Below are 14,450 nucleotides of genomic sequence, written 5' to 3'. Positions count from 1 at the left end.
TGTATATTGAATTATGGTCCACCACATGTTTTACTATAACCTCTGTTATAAAGTAGCATTGTGAAGTTCTAGATTTGCTTAATTACCTCATATAATGGAACATATCATTTTATTCATTTATTACATTAAGAATATTTCCATCATGAAATTAGAAATATCCATAACTGGAAATATGTGGAACGATTAACTTTACATCCTGATTTTTACCTAATTTGCATTCATTGTCAAGGATTCTTAAAGTGGTTTTCCAGTTTGCATCAACATCCTTTAAAATAATCATTTATGAAGGTAGCTGTAATTTTGCAATGTATTTCTTTGATCTTTTTTGGTCCTATCTTCCCTTCTGGGCTGTGGTCGAATGACTTTATCCATGTAGCTCTTTCTTATTTACTGTGATGTTATGTCTATGGGTGTCAGAAAGCAGCAACAGGGACAGTGATAGGGGAGTGTCTATGTAACTAGCTGGGCATTGTTGGGGCGGTGATAGGGAATGTCTATGCAACTAGCTGGGCATTGTTAGGGGCAGTGATAGGGAATGTCTATGTAACTAGCTGGGTTGGAGGAGCTATAGAGTAGATGAGCATTGTTAGGGGCAGTGATAGGGGAGTGTCTATGTAACTAGCTGGGCATTGTTGGGGCGGTGATAGGGAGTGTCTATGTAAATAGCCGGGTGGGAGGAGCTATAAAATAGCTGGGTTTTGTTAAGGGCAGTGAAAGGGGGTGTCTATGTAACTAGCTGGGTGGGAGGAGCTATAAAGTAGATGAGCATTGTTAGGGGCAGTGATAGGGGAGTGTCTATGTAACTAGCTGGGCATTGTTGGGTCGGTGATAGGGAGTGTCTATGTAACTAGCTGAGTGGGATGAGCTATAAACTAGCTGGGTATTGTTAGGGACAGTGATAGGGAGTGTCTATGTAACTAGCTGGGTGGGAGGAGCTATAAACTAGCTGAGAGTTGTTAGGGACAGTGATAGGGAGTGTCTATGTAACTAGCTGGGTGGGAGGAGCTATAAACTAGCTGAGAGTTGTTAGGGATGGGGCTGAAGCTGTGGCAGAGAAAGGAGAAGTGCATCATGGCTTTGGTTGGATGCAGCAACAGGAAGTGCTACATACAGAATGGTAGCAAACCAAAATAGTTTGTTTACATGGTGAGAACAAGTCAAGAGGAGAGTCCAAATTGCAACAAAAAAAAAGAGATATACATGAAGTAAGGAACTATATGGGCATATCTGTTAAAAACCATAGTAAACCCCTTTAAGCTCATTGCTTCTCATAAATGCTGATGGAGAAGACATGACTCTAGTAATATTAATACTAGTACTCTATCAGACTACTGTGTTTTATAGCACGCTGCTGTCTGATAGATATCTGGCTTATAAAAGTTTGTGTTGGACTTGAAATGTATAATCATTTACATCCTTTATTTTAGAAGGTCCCCTGGCAATTAGTAGATGTTTAAAGCTAAGATGTGTTATGAGATTTAGGTCTAAAAGTCTGACAAAATGCATGCATGCTAATACTGGCCATTGCTGACAGAAAACCAGACAATTAGCCCCATTCAGTTATGACAGATACCAGCTTGACATCTGTTATCAAATCATACAATGCAACATTTATTCGTTTCCAAGTTATTACCGCAATAAAAGACACGGTGGACAGAACCAGGATAAGAATTTATTCCCACATAAAGCATATTAAGCTTAAAACTGTTTTGCATTAACAAATTATAGTTCATCTGTCATGAGGGCACCGTCAATTTTGGGACCAACAAGTATTTGATCACCACAGATCTAGCTCTGGTCATCAATGATCAGATATTACCATTGGGTGATATTGCTTGTGTGGGTATGATGTTTTACATGAAATGGAATAGTTGTCAGTTCTTGCTCGTAGTGAGATGTCTTCTAGGTTTTACATCCAAATGCCCTAAGGCTGGGTTCAGACCTGAGCGTTTTACAGCGCGTTCAAACGCGCTGTAAAACGCTCAACACATGAAAACCAATGCTTCCCTATGGCCCTGGTTCTCACTTGAGCGTTTTACAGCGCGTTTGAACGCGCTGAAAAACGCCCTACGCTCAAACAAGTTCTTGAGCTTCTTTGGGGCGTTTTGACGCGCGTTTGTGGCCATAGGACACTGCAGTCAATCACACAAACGCGCGTCAAACGAGCGTTTACTATTGCGAAAAAAACGCACATAAAAACGCGCGACAAAAACGCGCGTTAAACGCGCATATACAATGCGCTCAGGTCTGAACCCAGCCTAAGGCTCAGTTCAGACCTGAGCGTTTTACAGCGCGTTTCTACGCGCTGTAAAACGCTCAACAAGGAGAAACCAATGCTTCCCTATGGGAATGGGTCTCACCTGGGCGTTTTACAGCGCGTACAATCGCGCTGTAAAACGCCCGACGCTCAAACAAGTACAGGAGCGTTTTTTTGGGCGCTTGTCGCGCGTTCCCGTACATAGACACTGTGTGTACGCTTGTCTCTGTATGCGCGATTGTAAACGCCCGTACAATCGCGCATACAGAGCGCTCCTTTCAGAACGCTCAGGTCTGAACTGAGCCTAATAGGGAAAATGAACAAAGGCTGTACTGATCAGCCAACCACTTTAATTTTGTATGTCCTCACACTTTGTAATGTATTGTACACAGTGATTTTAGGGACTGTGGCTGCTGTATTCCATGGTCTGCTTATCTGTAATGTGTCCACAAACAAGATATGCAATCACGGATCCATGTCAACACATTACACCTCCTGTCAGCACTACTCAGGCTTTTCTAGATGACCCCATGGTCAGTCATTGATCATATTTGGAGCAACCATGCTGCCTTGGAGATAAAAGGAGATCACAAGGTTTCCAACCAGCTATAAATTCTTGGACAGCCTATAAAAATAGGGTATTTTATTTGATGTGTCTGATTTTTTTTCTTATTTTTTTTCTTTTAAAGCTGGAAAAGTTTGTAACATTTTATTGAGATTATAATTATTATTATTTCACAGTTCAGTGATTGGTCTTAAAGGGAACCTGCCATCAACTTTATGCTGACCGTACTGAGGGCAGTATAAAGTAGTGACAGAAATGCTGATTTCAGTGGCGTTTCAAACATCAGCTAATAGTAAGTGGTTGACGAGAACCAGCATCATAATCATTGCAGCCCAGGCCTTGAAAAGAGTCAAATCTACCTGGGAAGAGTCCTGGTTATTCATGGATTCCTGCTCTCCTGCCCACCTGCTGATGTCTGACAGTCTTCTACCTAGTTTTCTCCCTTTCTCTCTAGGAGAGAACTGCCAATCCTCAGCAGGTGGTGGAGAACAGGAGATTATGAATAACCAGGACTCTTCTCAGTTAGATGTGACTCTTTTCAAGGCCTGGGCTGCAATGATTAAGATGCTGGTTCTCAGCAACCACTTCCTTTTAGCTGATGTGTGATACACCGCTGAAATTAGCATTTTTGTCACTACTTTATACTGCCCTCAGTACGGTCAGCATAAAGTTGATGACAGGTTCCCTTTAAGGAAACTCTCTGGGGATAATGAGATTTTCTTAAGTGCCAGCAACATGCCTGTCTGACTAGAAGATTCATACTTACTTGCTCCCCATAGCTCCGTCCCTCTGCACTTCCTTGGATGTCTCCACATTCCAGTCTGAGAAGTGTTGATATCTGATTGCATGGGAATTGTCACATGCTCAGCTGCAGCCAGTGACTGGCTTCAGTGGTGATATGGCCAGTCATCGGCTGCAGTGGACCATGTGACCAGGTCTATGCTGTACCAGATGTGTGACATGGAGACACCAGAGGCAGCGCAGAGGTCTTCAATGGCATAGAACAGGTAATCTTCTGGTCAGAGAGGCAGGCTGCTGTCACTTGCAAAAATGTTATCATTCCAGGAGAACCCGTTTAACATGTTCATATCAGTATTTTGAGCTGTTTTCAAATGTGCTCATTAAAAAATACTGGTTTTCTGCAATTGGTTGTCCAGAAAAAAAAAAAAAAATCTAGTTGTCCACACTGAGGGATTGGCAGGGGTCAGATCAGTCAGGCATTAGTGTAATTTCCGGGGGAATCTTCGGAGCTCTTTGATCAGTCTCTCTACTGTAATATAATCATTTCAAGTAATGCACCGTCAGGGCCAGCTCCGGGTTCATGTGGGCCCTTGGGTGATAAAGTCTCAGTGTGCACCTTGTGGTATTTTGCACTACGCACGTGTCAATGACACTGCATGTATTATAGATGATGCCAAATACAATAGAACATGCGACAGAGTGGATATATGTGAGTTAGTCCTTAAGCACCAAGCAGAATGCTTGGATGTATAGGGAGAGGTATAAGCAGTAGAAAGAGTGAAGTGCTTATGCCGCTGTACAGAACACTGGTGAGACCTCACTTGGAGTATTGTGCGCAGTACTGGAGGCCATATCTCCAGAAGGATATAGATACTCTAGAGAGAGTTCAGAGAAGAGCTACTAAACTAGTACATGGATTGCAGGATAAAACTTACCAGGAAAGGTTAAAGGACCTTAACATGTATAGCTTGGAAGAAAGAAGAGACAGAGGGGATATGATAGAAACTTTTAAATACATAAAGGGAATCAACTCGGTAAAGGAGGAGAGCATATTTAAAAGAAGAAAAACTACCACAAGAGGACACAGTTTTAAATTAGAGGGGCAAAGGTTTAAAAGTAATATAAGGAAGTATTACTTTACTGAGAGAGTAGTGGATGCATGGAATAGCCTTCCTGCAGAAGTGGTAGCTGCAAATACAGTGAAGGGGTTTAAGCATGCATGGGATAGGCATAAGGCTATCCTTCATATAAGATAGGGCCAGGGACTATTCATAGGATTCAGATATATTGGGCAGACTAGATGGGCCAAATGGTTCTTATCTGCCGACACATTCTATGTTTCTATGTAAGCACCTACTGTCTTTCACCTAGCCAGTATTTTAGTCCCTCAGGTCTACTCACAGTATTCCGTTTTCGACTGTACACCCTCTAAAGAGATACTACAGACATTGAATATACTGCAGATCGGGAGAGGGTTGCTGAGCTGAGGCACTTTGCCCCACTTTATGCTTATGATGCTGATGTTCAGCAAGCCTTCCCTGATTGGCTGCTCACACTCTGTACTGGCACCTAGTCTGTTGGGCTTTCCTGTGGCTTCATTACAGATCACAGAGCCACCAGCTACTATTAAGTGAAAGCTGAGGTGTAATTATTCCCCTCTTGTGCTGGCACAGAGTCGTAATGCCCAGATGTGCCCCTTCACAGTAGTTATGTCCACACTGTGTCCCTTTCACGGAAGTAATGCCTACATTGTGCCCCTCACAGTAGTAATGTTCACATGTGCCCCCTTTACCAAAGCTATGGCCAGATATGTGCCCCCTTCACAGTATGACACCTCACAGTAGTTATGCCCAGATTCATGCCCTCTCATAATAGTTATGCCCAGATATGTGCTCCCTTACAGTAGTTATGCCAAGATATGTGTCCCCTTCACAGTAGATATGCCAAGATAAGTGCCCCCTAACAGTAGATATGCCAAGGTATGTGCCCCCTTCACAGTAACTCCCTAGATATGTGCCCCATTCACAGGAAGTGAAAAAAAAAAAAAAAAAACTGTAAATACTCACTTGGTTTCTCCGATGATCTGATTTTTCCAGGAGAAGCAGGATACTGTGACACATCATGCTGCTATGTAAGAGAAGGAGGAGGAGCAGATGCTGATTCCCAGCTCCTCCTCCTACACAGATCAGCAGCACAATGTTTGAGATCGTGCAGCTGCTGTAGAGTGCCGGGGGCTGAATGGTGGAGCGGGAGCAAACTGCTACCTTCTTCTTCCGGTGCTGACGCGGGCCCTATGCAGATATCTGCTGCTTCTTTTCTTACACTTAAATTTTTGTTAATATTTTGACAAAGAGATATACAGAGCAGGATACGTTGTATCAGCACATAGCAGAATACAAGCTCTGAAAGAAAGTGGCAAACAATAAGAAATAGAACCAAAATACTGTAAAGTTAAAATCCATACTTTTAGCCAAACAGGAACAATGAGTAAGCAGTGTATAATTTGTCTGTCATGCATCAGGCTGAGGGGAAGGGACAGGGAGTATTATTATAGTTGTAAGGAGGTTGTACACCAAGTATAATTACAAGATTGAATTGGGTAGTGTGATAGCATAAGGTCCAGTAATCCACATTTCCCATCAAAAATAGATTTTGGCTTTAAAAGGGGGGTTAGAAGTGTATATGAGTTTGTATTGCACACTGTATATTGGTTGATTAAATTAGGTAACTTAGATACAACAGGTGTGAGCGGCAGTTTCCATGTCCTAGCAATGACCTTCCGGGCAGCCGTACAGATGTTGGCAACCAACCATCTAGATTTATAGGGAACAGAAGTAGGCTTAAACACAGTACTGCCAACGCAGGTGAAGGAACAATTCGTATTTCCAAAATGCAAAATAGGAGATCAGAGACATCTTGCCAAAAAGAGAGAATAAGGGGGCAGAACCACCACATATGAGCCAAAGTTCCCCTTTCCCCACAGGTACACCAGCAGAGATGGTCATAACCAGGGATTATGTAAGGTAGCCTAAACGGGTTTAGCTACAATCTAACTTAAGTCTTGCAGTTTTATTCTGCATGGTTAATACAACTTGAGCCAGCTACAGCCCAGAAAAAGCCATCATGTCAGTCAAATATCGGATAAGTGTCCCTAAACTCTTCCTCCCATTTTAAAAATAAAATATGGTTTAGCGTCCGGCAATATAAAGCATAGGGATATGTAAGCTATAGACAAAAGTGTATGCGAGGCATGCCCATGGATCTAGATGAAAAAAGTCAGGGGGAACTGACAGATTGCAAGAAAATCTGGAGAAAATCTGGAAGTACTGATAAAACCAAAAGTTGAGGAGAATGAAGGAGAATGAGGGACTGATGTAATGAATCAAAGGAAACCAAATTGACATCATAAAACAACTTGCCAAGGTCCCCCATTCCCCTAGTCACCTAAGGTTCCGAATAAGCCAGGGATATGTACAGTTAATGCGAACAGTGGGATATATGGGGACAAAATATTTGAGGCACTGTAAAGTGGAGTGCCATATTGACAAGGCCGTATGCATGGTGTCTAAGGGTAATTTGTGGGGAGTCGTGCTGCCAGCAGTGCTTTGAGAAAATGTCGTGGAACAAAGGAGGTTTCTATTTGAAGCCAATGCATCGCAGTAGGGGCCCAGCATTCTTTTACTTGACCTATGAGACTTACTGGATAATATAATAGCACAAAACCAAAACAGGCCTCAAACAACAAATCCGGATATGTATATTTACCAGAACATATACCTATAATGTTGCTCACTCACAAACAACAAAGACATACCCAATATAGTCAAAAATATATCCACTTTATTGCATAAAAATCCATGTACACAATATATAACAATATAATAGTAATAATAAAAGGAAACGACAGATGTATAAAGGTGCCAGAATCACCTGACCTATGCTGATACTACCCCCAAAAAGATCTTCCACATGTCAAGTGTCACCATATCCAAAAATATGCACTATAAAACATATATATCACAAAACTGCCTACCTGTTACTCCATGCATGGGTATATCCCTTAGTACGGGTAGATACCTATATCAAGTTCACTTCTAGGAAGTGTATAATAACACTGACTAATAAATATTTCCCAAAACAATAGAAATGCTGTACAATTTTTTTGGGCAATATTTATTAGTCAGTGCTATTATACACTTCCTAGAAGTGAACTTGATATAGGTATCTACCCGTACTGAGGGATATACCCATGCATGGAGTAACAGGTAGGCCATTTTGTGATATTCATGTTTTATAGTGTATATTTTTGGGATATGGTGACACTTGACATGTGGAAGATCTTTTTGGGGGTAGTAGCAGCATAGGTCAGCTGATTCTGGCACCTTTACACATCTGTCGTTTCCTTTTATTATTACTATTATATTGTTATATATTGTGTACATGGATTTTTATGCAATAAAGTGGATATATTTTTGACTATATTGGGTATGTCTTTGTTCATTGTGAGTGAGCAACATTATAGGTATATGTTCTGGCTAATATAATAGGTCTGGTATTCCTAAGCCCCCTTTTTCGTAAAGGGGGGATAACACATATCAGAATATCCTGGGACAAATATTTCCCCAGATAAATCATAGCATATCGGTTGTCTCTGGGGTGCATGCCCTGTGCACTTCTCACCATGCTGCCCAGTACTATCCTCTGCAGGTTGCAGCCTGCACCCTCCCTTCCAGCCTACTAGTATCTGTGTCCTTAGGATGCACGCATGCTCATTAGTGTTGATCGGGCACCAAAGTGCTTGGCTGCTCAAGTAGAACACCTCGGGATGCTCGGGTGCTCTGCTGAGCACCTGAGCACAATAGATGTCAATGGGAGAGCCAGAGCATTAAACCAGGCACCCCCTGCTAGGAAGAGGGGAGGTTGTCTGGTTCACAGGAAATGTCAGAAATTGATGGAAACTCCACTGAAATGGTTCGGGAGCAGCATGGGGAGGATGTCTGGATGCATCTTGGACTCCCAGGTTGCTGCAGGGAACGATGTTGTCCGAGTAGTATGCCACTTTTACAGACTGACAATAATACGCACAAAACCGAAGATAAAATCGATGTAGCGCAGATATTTTTAGGATGCGCAAACGTTATACAGGAGACGTAGCGCAGGTAATGTCACTGTCCAGAGCGTCTATGGAAAAAGTACACTGGATGTCACAGATATTTTTAGTATGCGCACACGTTAAACAGGAGATGTAGCACAGATAATGTCGCTGTCCGCAGCGTCTATGGAAAATGTACACTGGATGCCACAGCTATTTTTAGGATGCGCAAACGTTATATAGGAGATGCGGCGCAGGTAATGTCACTGTCAGCAGCGTCTATGGAAAAAGTACACTGGATGTCACAGATATTTTTAGGCTGTGCACACGTTACACAGGAGATGTAGCACAGATAATGTCGCTGTCTGCAGCAGCCAAACAATTGCAAGCAATTTAGCGTAGGTTGCGCTAAAAATATATATTGCTGCCAGAAACAACGATAGTCCTTAAAAGGACTTTTGGGTCTCTAACACCAACCATGCCTAACCAAAAAATAAAACTGAATTCCCTACAGCATCTGTCCCTTCTATAGCGCAGCTCTCCCTGACTAAGACTTAACCGAACCACGTGTCATCGGGTGCTTTATAGCACCCGGGCGCGTTCCAGCCAGCCAATCACTGTAATGCAAGTAACCAACATGGCAACGACATTACAGTGAGGGGAACTACTAACCTGCATGTTTATTGGCTGCGTAGCAGCCAACAAACGTGCGGGGAGGAGACTCGAGCATTGCGCTCGAGCGCACGCGGTATTCGGCCAAACACCGCGATGTGCTGAGCATAGCGATGCTCGAGCCGAGGTGGTGTTCTGCCAAGCATGCTCGCTCAACACTAATGCTCATGTTCTGCCTCTTAAAGGGCCAGCATGTCCCCTTCCAAATTCTCAACCATCCATTGGCTAGGGATCTCTGGGTATTTAAGGCACCCTCCCCAGTCTAGTGGTATTGTGAGTTACCTGTGTTTATCCTGCATTCTTTTCTTCCTGTGTTCCTATTGTACTCCAGCCCTGTTTTTAACTTTGCCTATGTTCTCCTGCATTTCCAGTTTCAGTTATTTTCATGTTTGAGTTAACCCTGCTCCTTCCAGGTATCTAGCTTGCCTACTCGGTTTTCACTGCAACCCTTTCTGCAAGTCTGTCCTGTGTCTACCTTCTTTCTAAAACCAGCTTCTGAAGTTTTCCTGTAGTTTTGGTGTGGCTTCTTCATCCTGCTTGCACCAGAGTCCATAAATCCAATAGGTCAGCTGCCAACTATACTGGGACTATCCAAAGAGTTAGCTGTCCGGTTAGAATAACCAGAATAATGGCTGTCAAACTAGTTAGTTGACCCAGTGGGTACATGCTCACTGGTCTGTAACAATATCTGGTATTATGGTTATGAGCTGGTATTATAAGCAGGAGGCATAAGAATTTATATAGGATTTTAGGTAAAATAAGCATTTGAACGACATTTATTTTAGCTATCCAATGGCGTACTTTGAGAAGTGTATTTTGGCACTGAGAGTATTAAAATTAAATCGAATCAGGTGTTTCTCAAGGAGCATTAGATGAATACCCAAATACTGGAAGCTGGAGAGACAGAGACCATTGATATTGGTAATTTCCCAGTATTTGGAGTTAGACATTTGCTTCTAAGGCTGGGTTCACACTTGAGCGTTCCTACGCGCTGTAAAACGCTCAACAGGCAAAAACCAATTTTTCCCTATGGGCATGGTTCTCACCTGAGCGTTTTACAGCGCGTACGAACACGCTGTAAAACGTCCTACGCCCCAAGAAGTACAGGAGCTTCTTTGGGGCGTATTGTCGCACGTATTGTGGCAGTTTTTCATTGGATTAATCAGACAAACGCGCGTACTACGCTCGTTTCCAAAATACAAAAACGCCCCAAAATGCGCCTCAAAAACGCCCGATAAAAACGCCTGTAAAAAGCGCTTATCGAATACGCTCAGGTGTGAACCCAGCCTAATAAAGAAGAGCAGCTTAGCTTCTCATCACCTAACCTTTATACATTGGATGTACTGATATAGCAGATCTAAAAGGAATGTGTTAATGTGTTAAGTAAATAATGGCAAGAAAATGTTAATTGACTTTTTGAATGTTTTTTGTCACAAATGGTTTTCAAAGGCTTTTTGTCACAAGATAACACTGACGTGTTATCACAATTCCTTTTAGTTCTGCTACAGTTATACCGTTAATTAACTTAGCTAAGACGCTGACACAGAGAAGGATCCATTATTTTACACCCTGATCATAAATGTTACCATAACTGTATAATTATGTTTGTACATTGTCATTCAGACATCATTTAATTTTCCCCTTCTCTTTTCTCTTCCAGGGCCACCTGTAAGTAACTGACATCTCTTCTTGTAACTCCCTGCTGTGTTCCTGCTGGTAACAGGTTTATAGGGTTGGGGGTGGCGGAAACATGATAATGTTCAGATAATGAACATGCCAATCATTGTACATAAACTACAATGCCTAGAAAAAGTGAATGACAGGGAAAATAAATCAGTTTGTGATGTATGAGCAGAATGATTCTTTATGTGCGACAGGTTTAGAAGTGAGATGTGAATCATCATTTTATTTGTTCTTTATTCATTCTATTTTGTGCAGCATAATCTCCGATTATGATCTATGGTTTGTAGTTTACTTTCATTATGTTGTAAGCATTGCCGTTATCTCTCTTGCAGTATGTATGTTGAAATTAAATTAAATTAAAGTAGCCATTTTAGGCTAAATTCACACAACAGCAGGAAAAAAAAAAGGCTGTGAAAAGCGGACACACTGTCAGTGTTTTATGGCCATTTTTCAACCATTTTTACAGCCATCAATTGGCCGTCTGTCCATTTTTAATGAACATACAGTATTGCATCCATTTTCAATGATTTGATCATGACATTGGTGGTTTTATTGCGTAGCTATATGATGAAATGTGGTTCCATTTACTTCTGTGAAATCATATGACATAGCTGCCAATGAATTTACAGCTCTAGTAGTAATAGTCTGACACTTCCTGCTCTATAGAGAACATCTCATTATCATCACAGGCAGGATTATAATGAAAAATAACACCTACAGTATATATGGTTACAGAGTATGTCTATAACACTGGTCCATAGAAGCCAGATGGTCATCTCTAAACAACAGGTCCCTGTGGTCCATGTGGCTGCTACAAGGCATAGCTCTAAATGCTGTCTCATAATCAAATACAGAAAAAAGAAATCATACTAAAACTAGCAATCATATCTGTCTGTGCCTCTGTCTCTCTCACTCTACAACAGCTCTCCCTCCCCTCTCCATATACTTCTGTATGCAGAATATAACCTGATCCCCCAATGAGTTGATAATCCCTCATGTGTCTCAAAAAAGATTTCACTGAGAGTGAATGATTAGGGCAGGCGGCGAGGAAAGTAGAAGAAGTGGCTTATAAGTGGAGAAAGATGCATCTTTCTCTAAAAATATTTATTATACATTTTCTTATAGTCATTTGTGCTATTTATTTATGCAAAGTTTGTTGAAAACTCAAGTGACCATTTAACCAATACAATTAATTTATAGTTACTGCAGTACAGTGGTCCCTCAAGATACAATGGCCCCAGGATACAATATTTTCAACTTTTACCGGTCTTCCCTTGTCCATCATAAGTTGAAACTTGATTCAGCATTAAAAGCTTCAAACTCAAATCCTACCAATCAACATGGTCATTTTCTCTGGTAAAACAGATCTATTGGCTTCCATTAGCTACTTTTCACAGTACAGTCTGGTACTATATATCCTGTACTTCATTATCTCTATACCAAGATGAGCTTCTTCTTTGAATGTCAGGTGAGGGTGGCTCCATTTTTTTTTAAGTACACTATGTAACATACAGGATCTTGAAGAAGCTCCTGTCCTCTACATAGAAAATAATTTTTAGCTTCCAGTATACTGACTGCTATATGTGAGAACTCACTTTATTTGTCTTAGTTATCTGCTTCTTTCTTAAATTGTACCTCTAGCTATAAACATGTTTTCAGAAATGAATAGCACAGGTGACTATAAGAACTTTGGTAATATATCTGATTAAAGATTTATGCATACTCCTGGGATTTCCATGCTACTTTTCTCCTCTTTATTTTACTTAGCATCTTATCTCTATCTGTATCTCTGGTACTCAGTCTTTGTCTCCAGCCTCACACACAAAAGTCTATGGAGATAAGAGGAGGAATGAGGAGGCTGCTGCCAGCTAGTAGGTGATCTATTACCTCACTTTGAACAGTGATAGACCCTTATCCTACTAGATATAGTACATTCAAAAGTTCCAAGTGTAGCAGAGCTATGAAACTACAGTTTGTGTCTCTCATCCATCAACCTCCTCCTTCCTCTTCCTCTCTTCATAGATATCACTGTTAAAAGCAAAAAAAAAAAAGCCTAAATCACCTAAACTATTCATTTATGAAAAGTTGTTTCCTATTTTGAGGTATGTTTTAAATCTTTCTTCTTATCTTGGGATGACATTTTAGGGCTTTGGAACCAATTTTCAGTTATGGTCCCAACTTAGAAAGGTCTTCCCCAAACCAAATATTATTGTAAGTTGAGGGACCATTGTACCTCCTTCCTGAGACCTCAAGGCCAATCTTTCTTGATAAATGCAGAGGATGGTAGAGATGCCAAGTTGTTACCAATACTATAATTTCAAACCGTGAATATTAACAATTGTTCGCAATACTTTTTGTGTTCCTTATGTGACCTCTTTAAGGCGATCTCTGTAGAATCTCTTTCTAATCTCTATGCTTTTAATGTACTGCAGCTGACTAAACTATCTGCTTTTTTTCTAGGGCCCTATTGGACAACCTGGTATTCCGGTAAGTGTTCTTTTGTATCTTTTCTGTCCTTGTTGATGAATTTACTGTTGAATACTTATAGCTTATGTACTTATGTTTTTGTGCTGATTGATTTATTTCATGCAATGTAGATCAAAGCAAGACAGTAGCAAAACTTTATTTAGTGGACTATAAAATGGAGAACCATAACTCTAGCAATATGTTTTTGTTATGTGTAATGTTATAATAGTATGATGCAGCTAACATACAGGACATTTTTTAATTCATTGTATTGAGCCTGTTTTATAAAATATATTTTATGAACAAGGATCTGGGAGGATTTATACAACATTTTTAGCCTATTCAAAACCCTGGCTTCTATAGTAGTAATTCACCAAGTAGGTGTCCACAACAGTATATACCAATTAAGAATAAAACCCACTTCCATTTATAAAAATAATTTTTTTTTGTTCATCAAATTAAAATGAGACATAAAACATTGAAAATATTAGACACGTAAACCACATAACATAATGTCACCCTCTATTGTATGTGACAAACAGAAAACACCCCACACATGTTCTGCAGTTGCTTCCTCGGGGGATAACTGCAAGAAGGAAAAAAACATTCTTTAAATAGGAAGCACTTAGCCCCCGAGGAAGGTGTTTGTCACCCAGATGGTGGTTATTCATATTATTTTGTTCATAGAGGATTATAATATTGTTTTCCTTTAGTCCCATATTTTATCCTTTTTGTAATTTATTGTGATATATTTGTGGGGGGAATACTAATACGTATATCGATTGAACTATGGTTAGCTGTGACTATATAATTCAACCCCTTTTTTTGCACATGCTACTATGCACTTTAATATACCACACTATAGTGGGTGACATTACATTATATGGTTTATATATCAAATATTTTCAGTGTTATATGTGTCATTTTAATGTGATGAACAAAATAAAATGTATAATTTTTATAAATGACATTGG

The 14,450-nt window shown here is 40.5% G+C and overlaps 1 protein-coding gene across 14 annotated transcripts in view; it reads left to right on the top strand.

Annotated features, from left to right (window-relative positions):
• COL13A1 (collagen type XIII alpha 1 chain) overlaps positions 1-14,450 on the top strand; it is a 263,539-nt gene that overhangs the window by 89,804 nt on the left and 159,285 nt on the right. For all 14 annotated transcript variants that reach the window (XM_040436364.1, XM_040436362.1, XM_040436356.1 and 11 more), the window contains 2 exons: positions 10,988-10,995; positions 13,471-13,497. In XM_040436364.1, the coding sequence (XP_040292298.1) occupies positions 10,988-10,995; positions 13,471-13,497 (35 nt within the window). The remainder of the gene's footprint in view (positions 1-10,987; positions 10,996-13,470; positions 13,498-14,450) is intronic.

Source organism: Bufo bufo, chromosome 6 (genome assembly GCF_905171765.1).
Source record: "Bufo bufo chromosome 6, aBufBuf1.1, whole genome shotgun sequence".
Classification (NCBI taxonomy): domain Eukaryota; kingdom Metazoa; phylum Chordata; class Amphibia; order Anura; family Bufonidae; genus Bufo; species Bufo bufo.
Note: the sequence above shows the minus strand (reverse complement) of the source record. Positions and strands in the feature narration are given on the sequence as shown.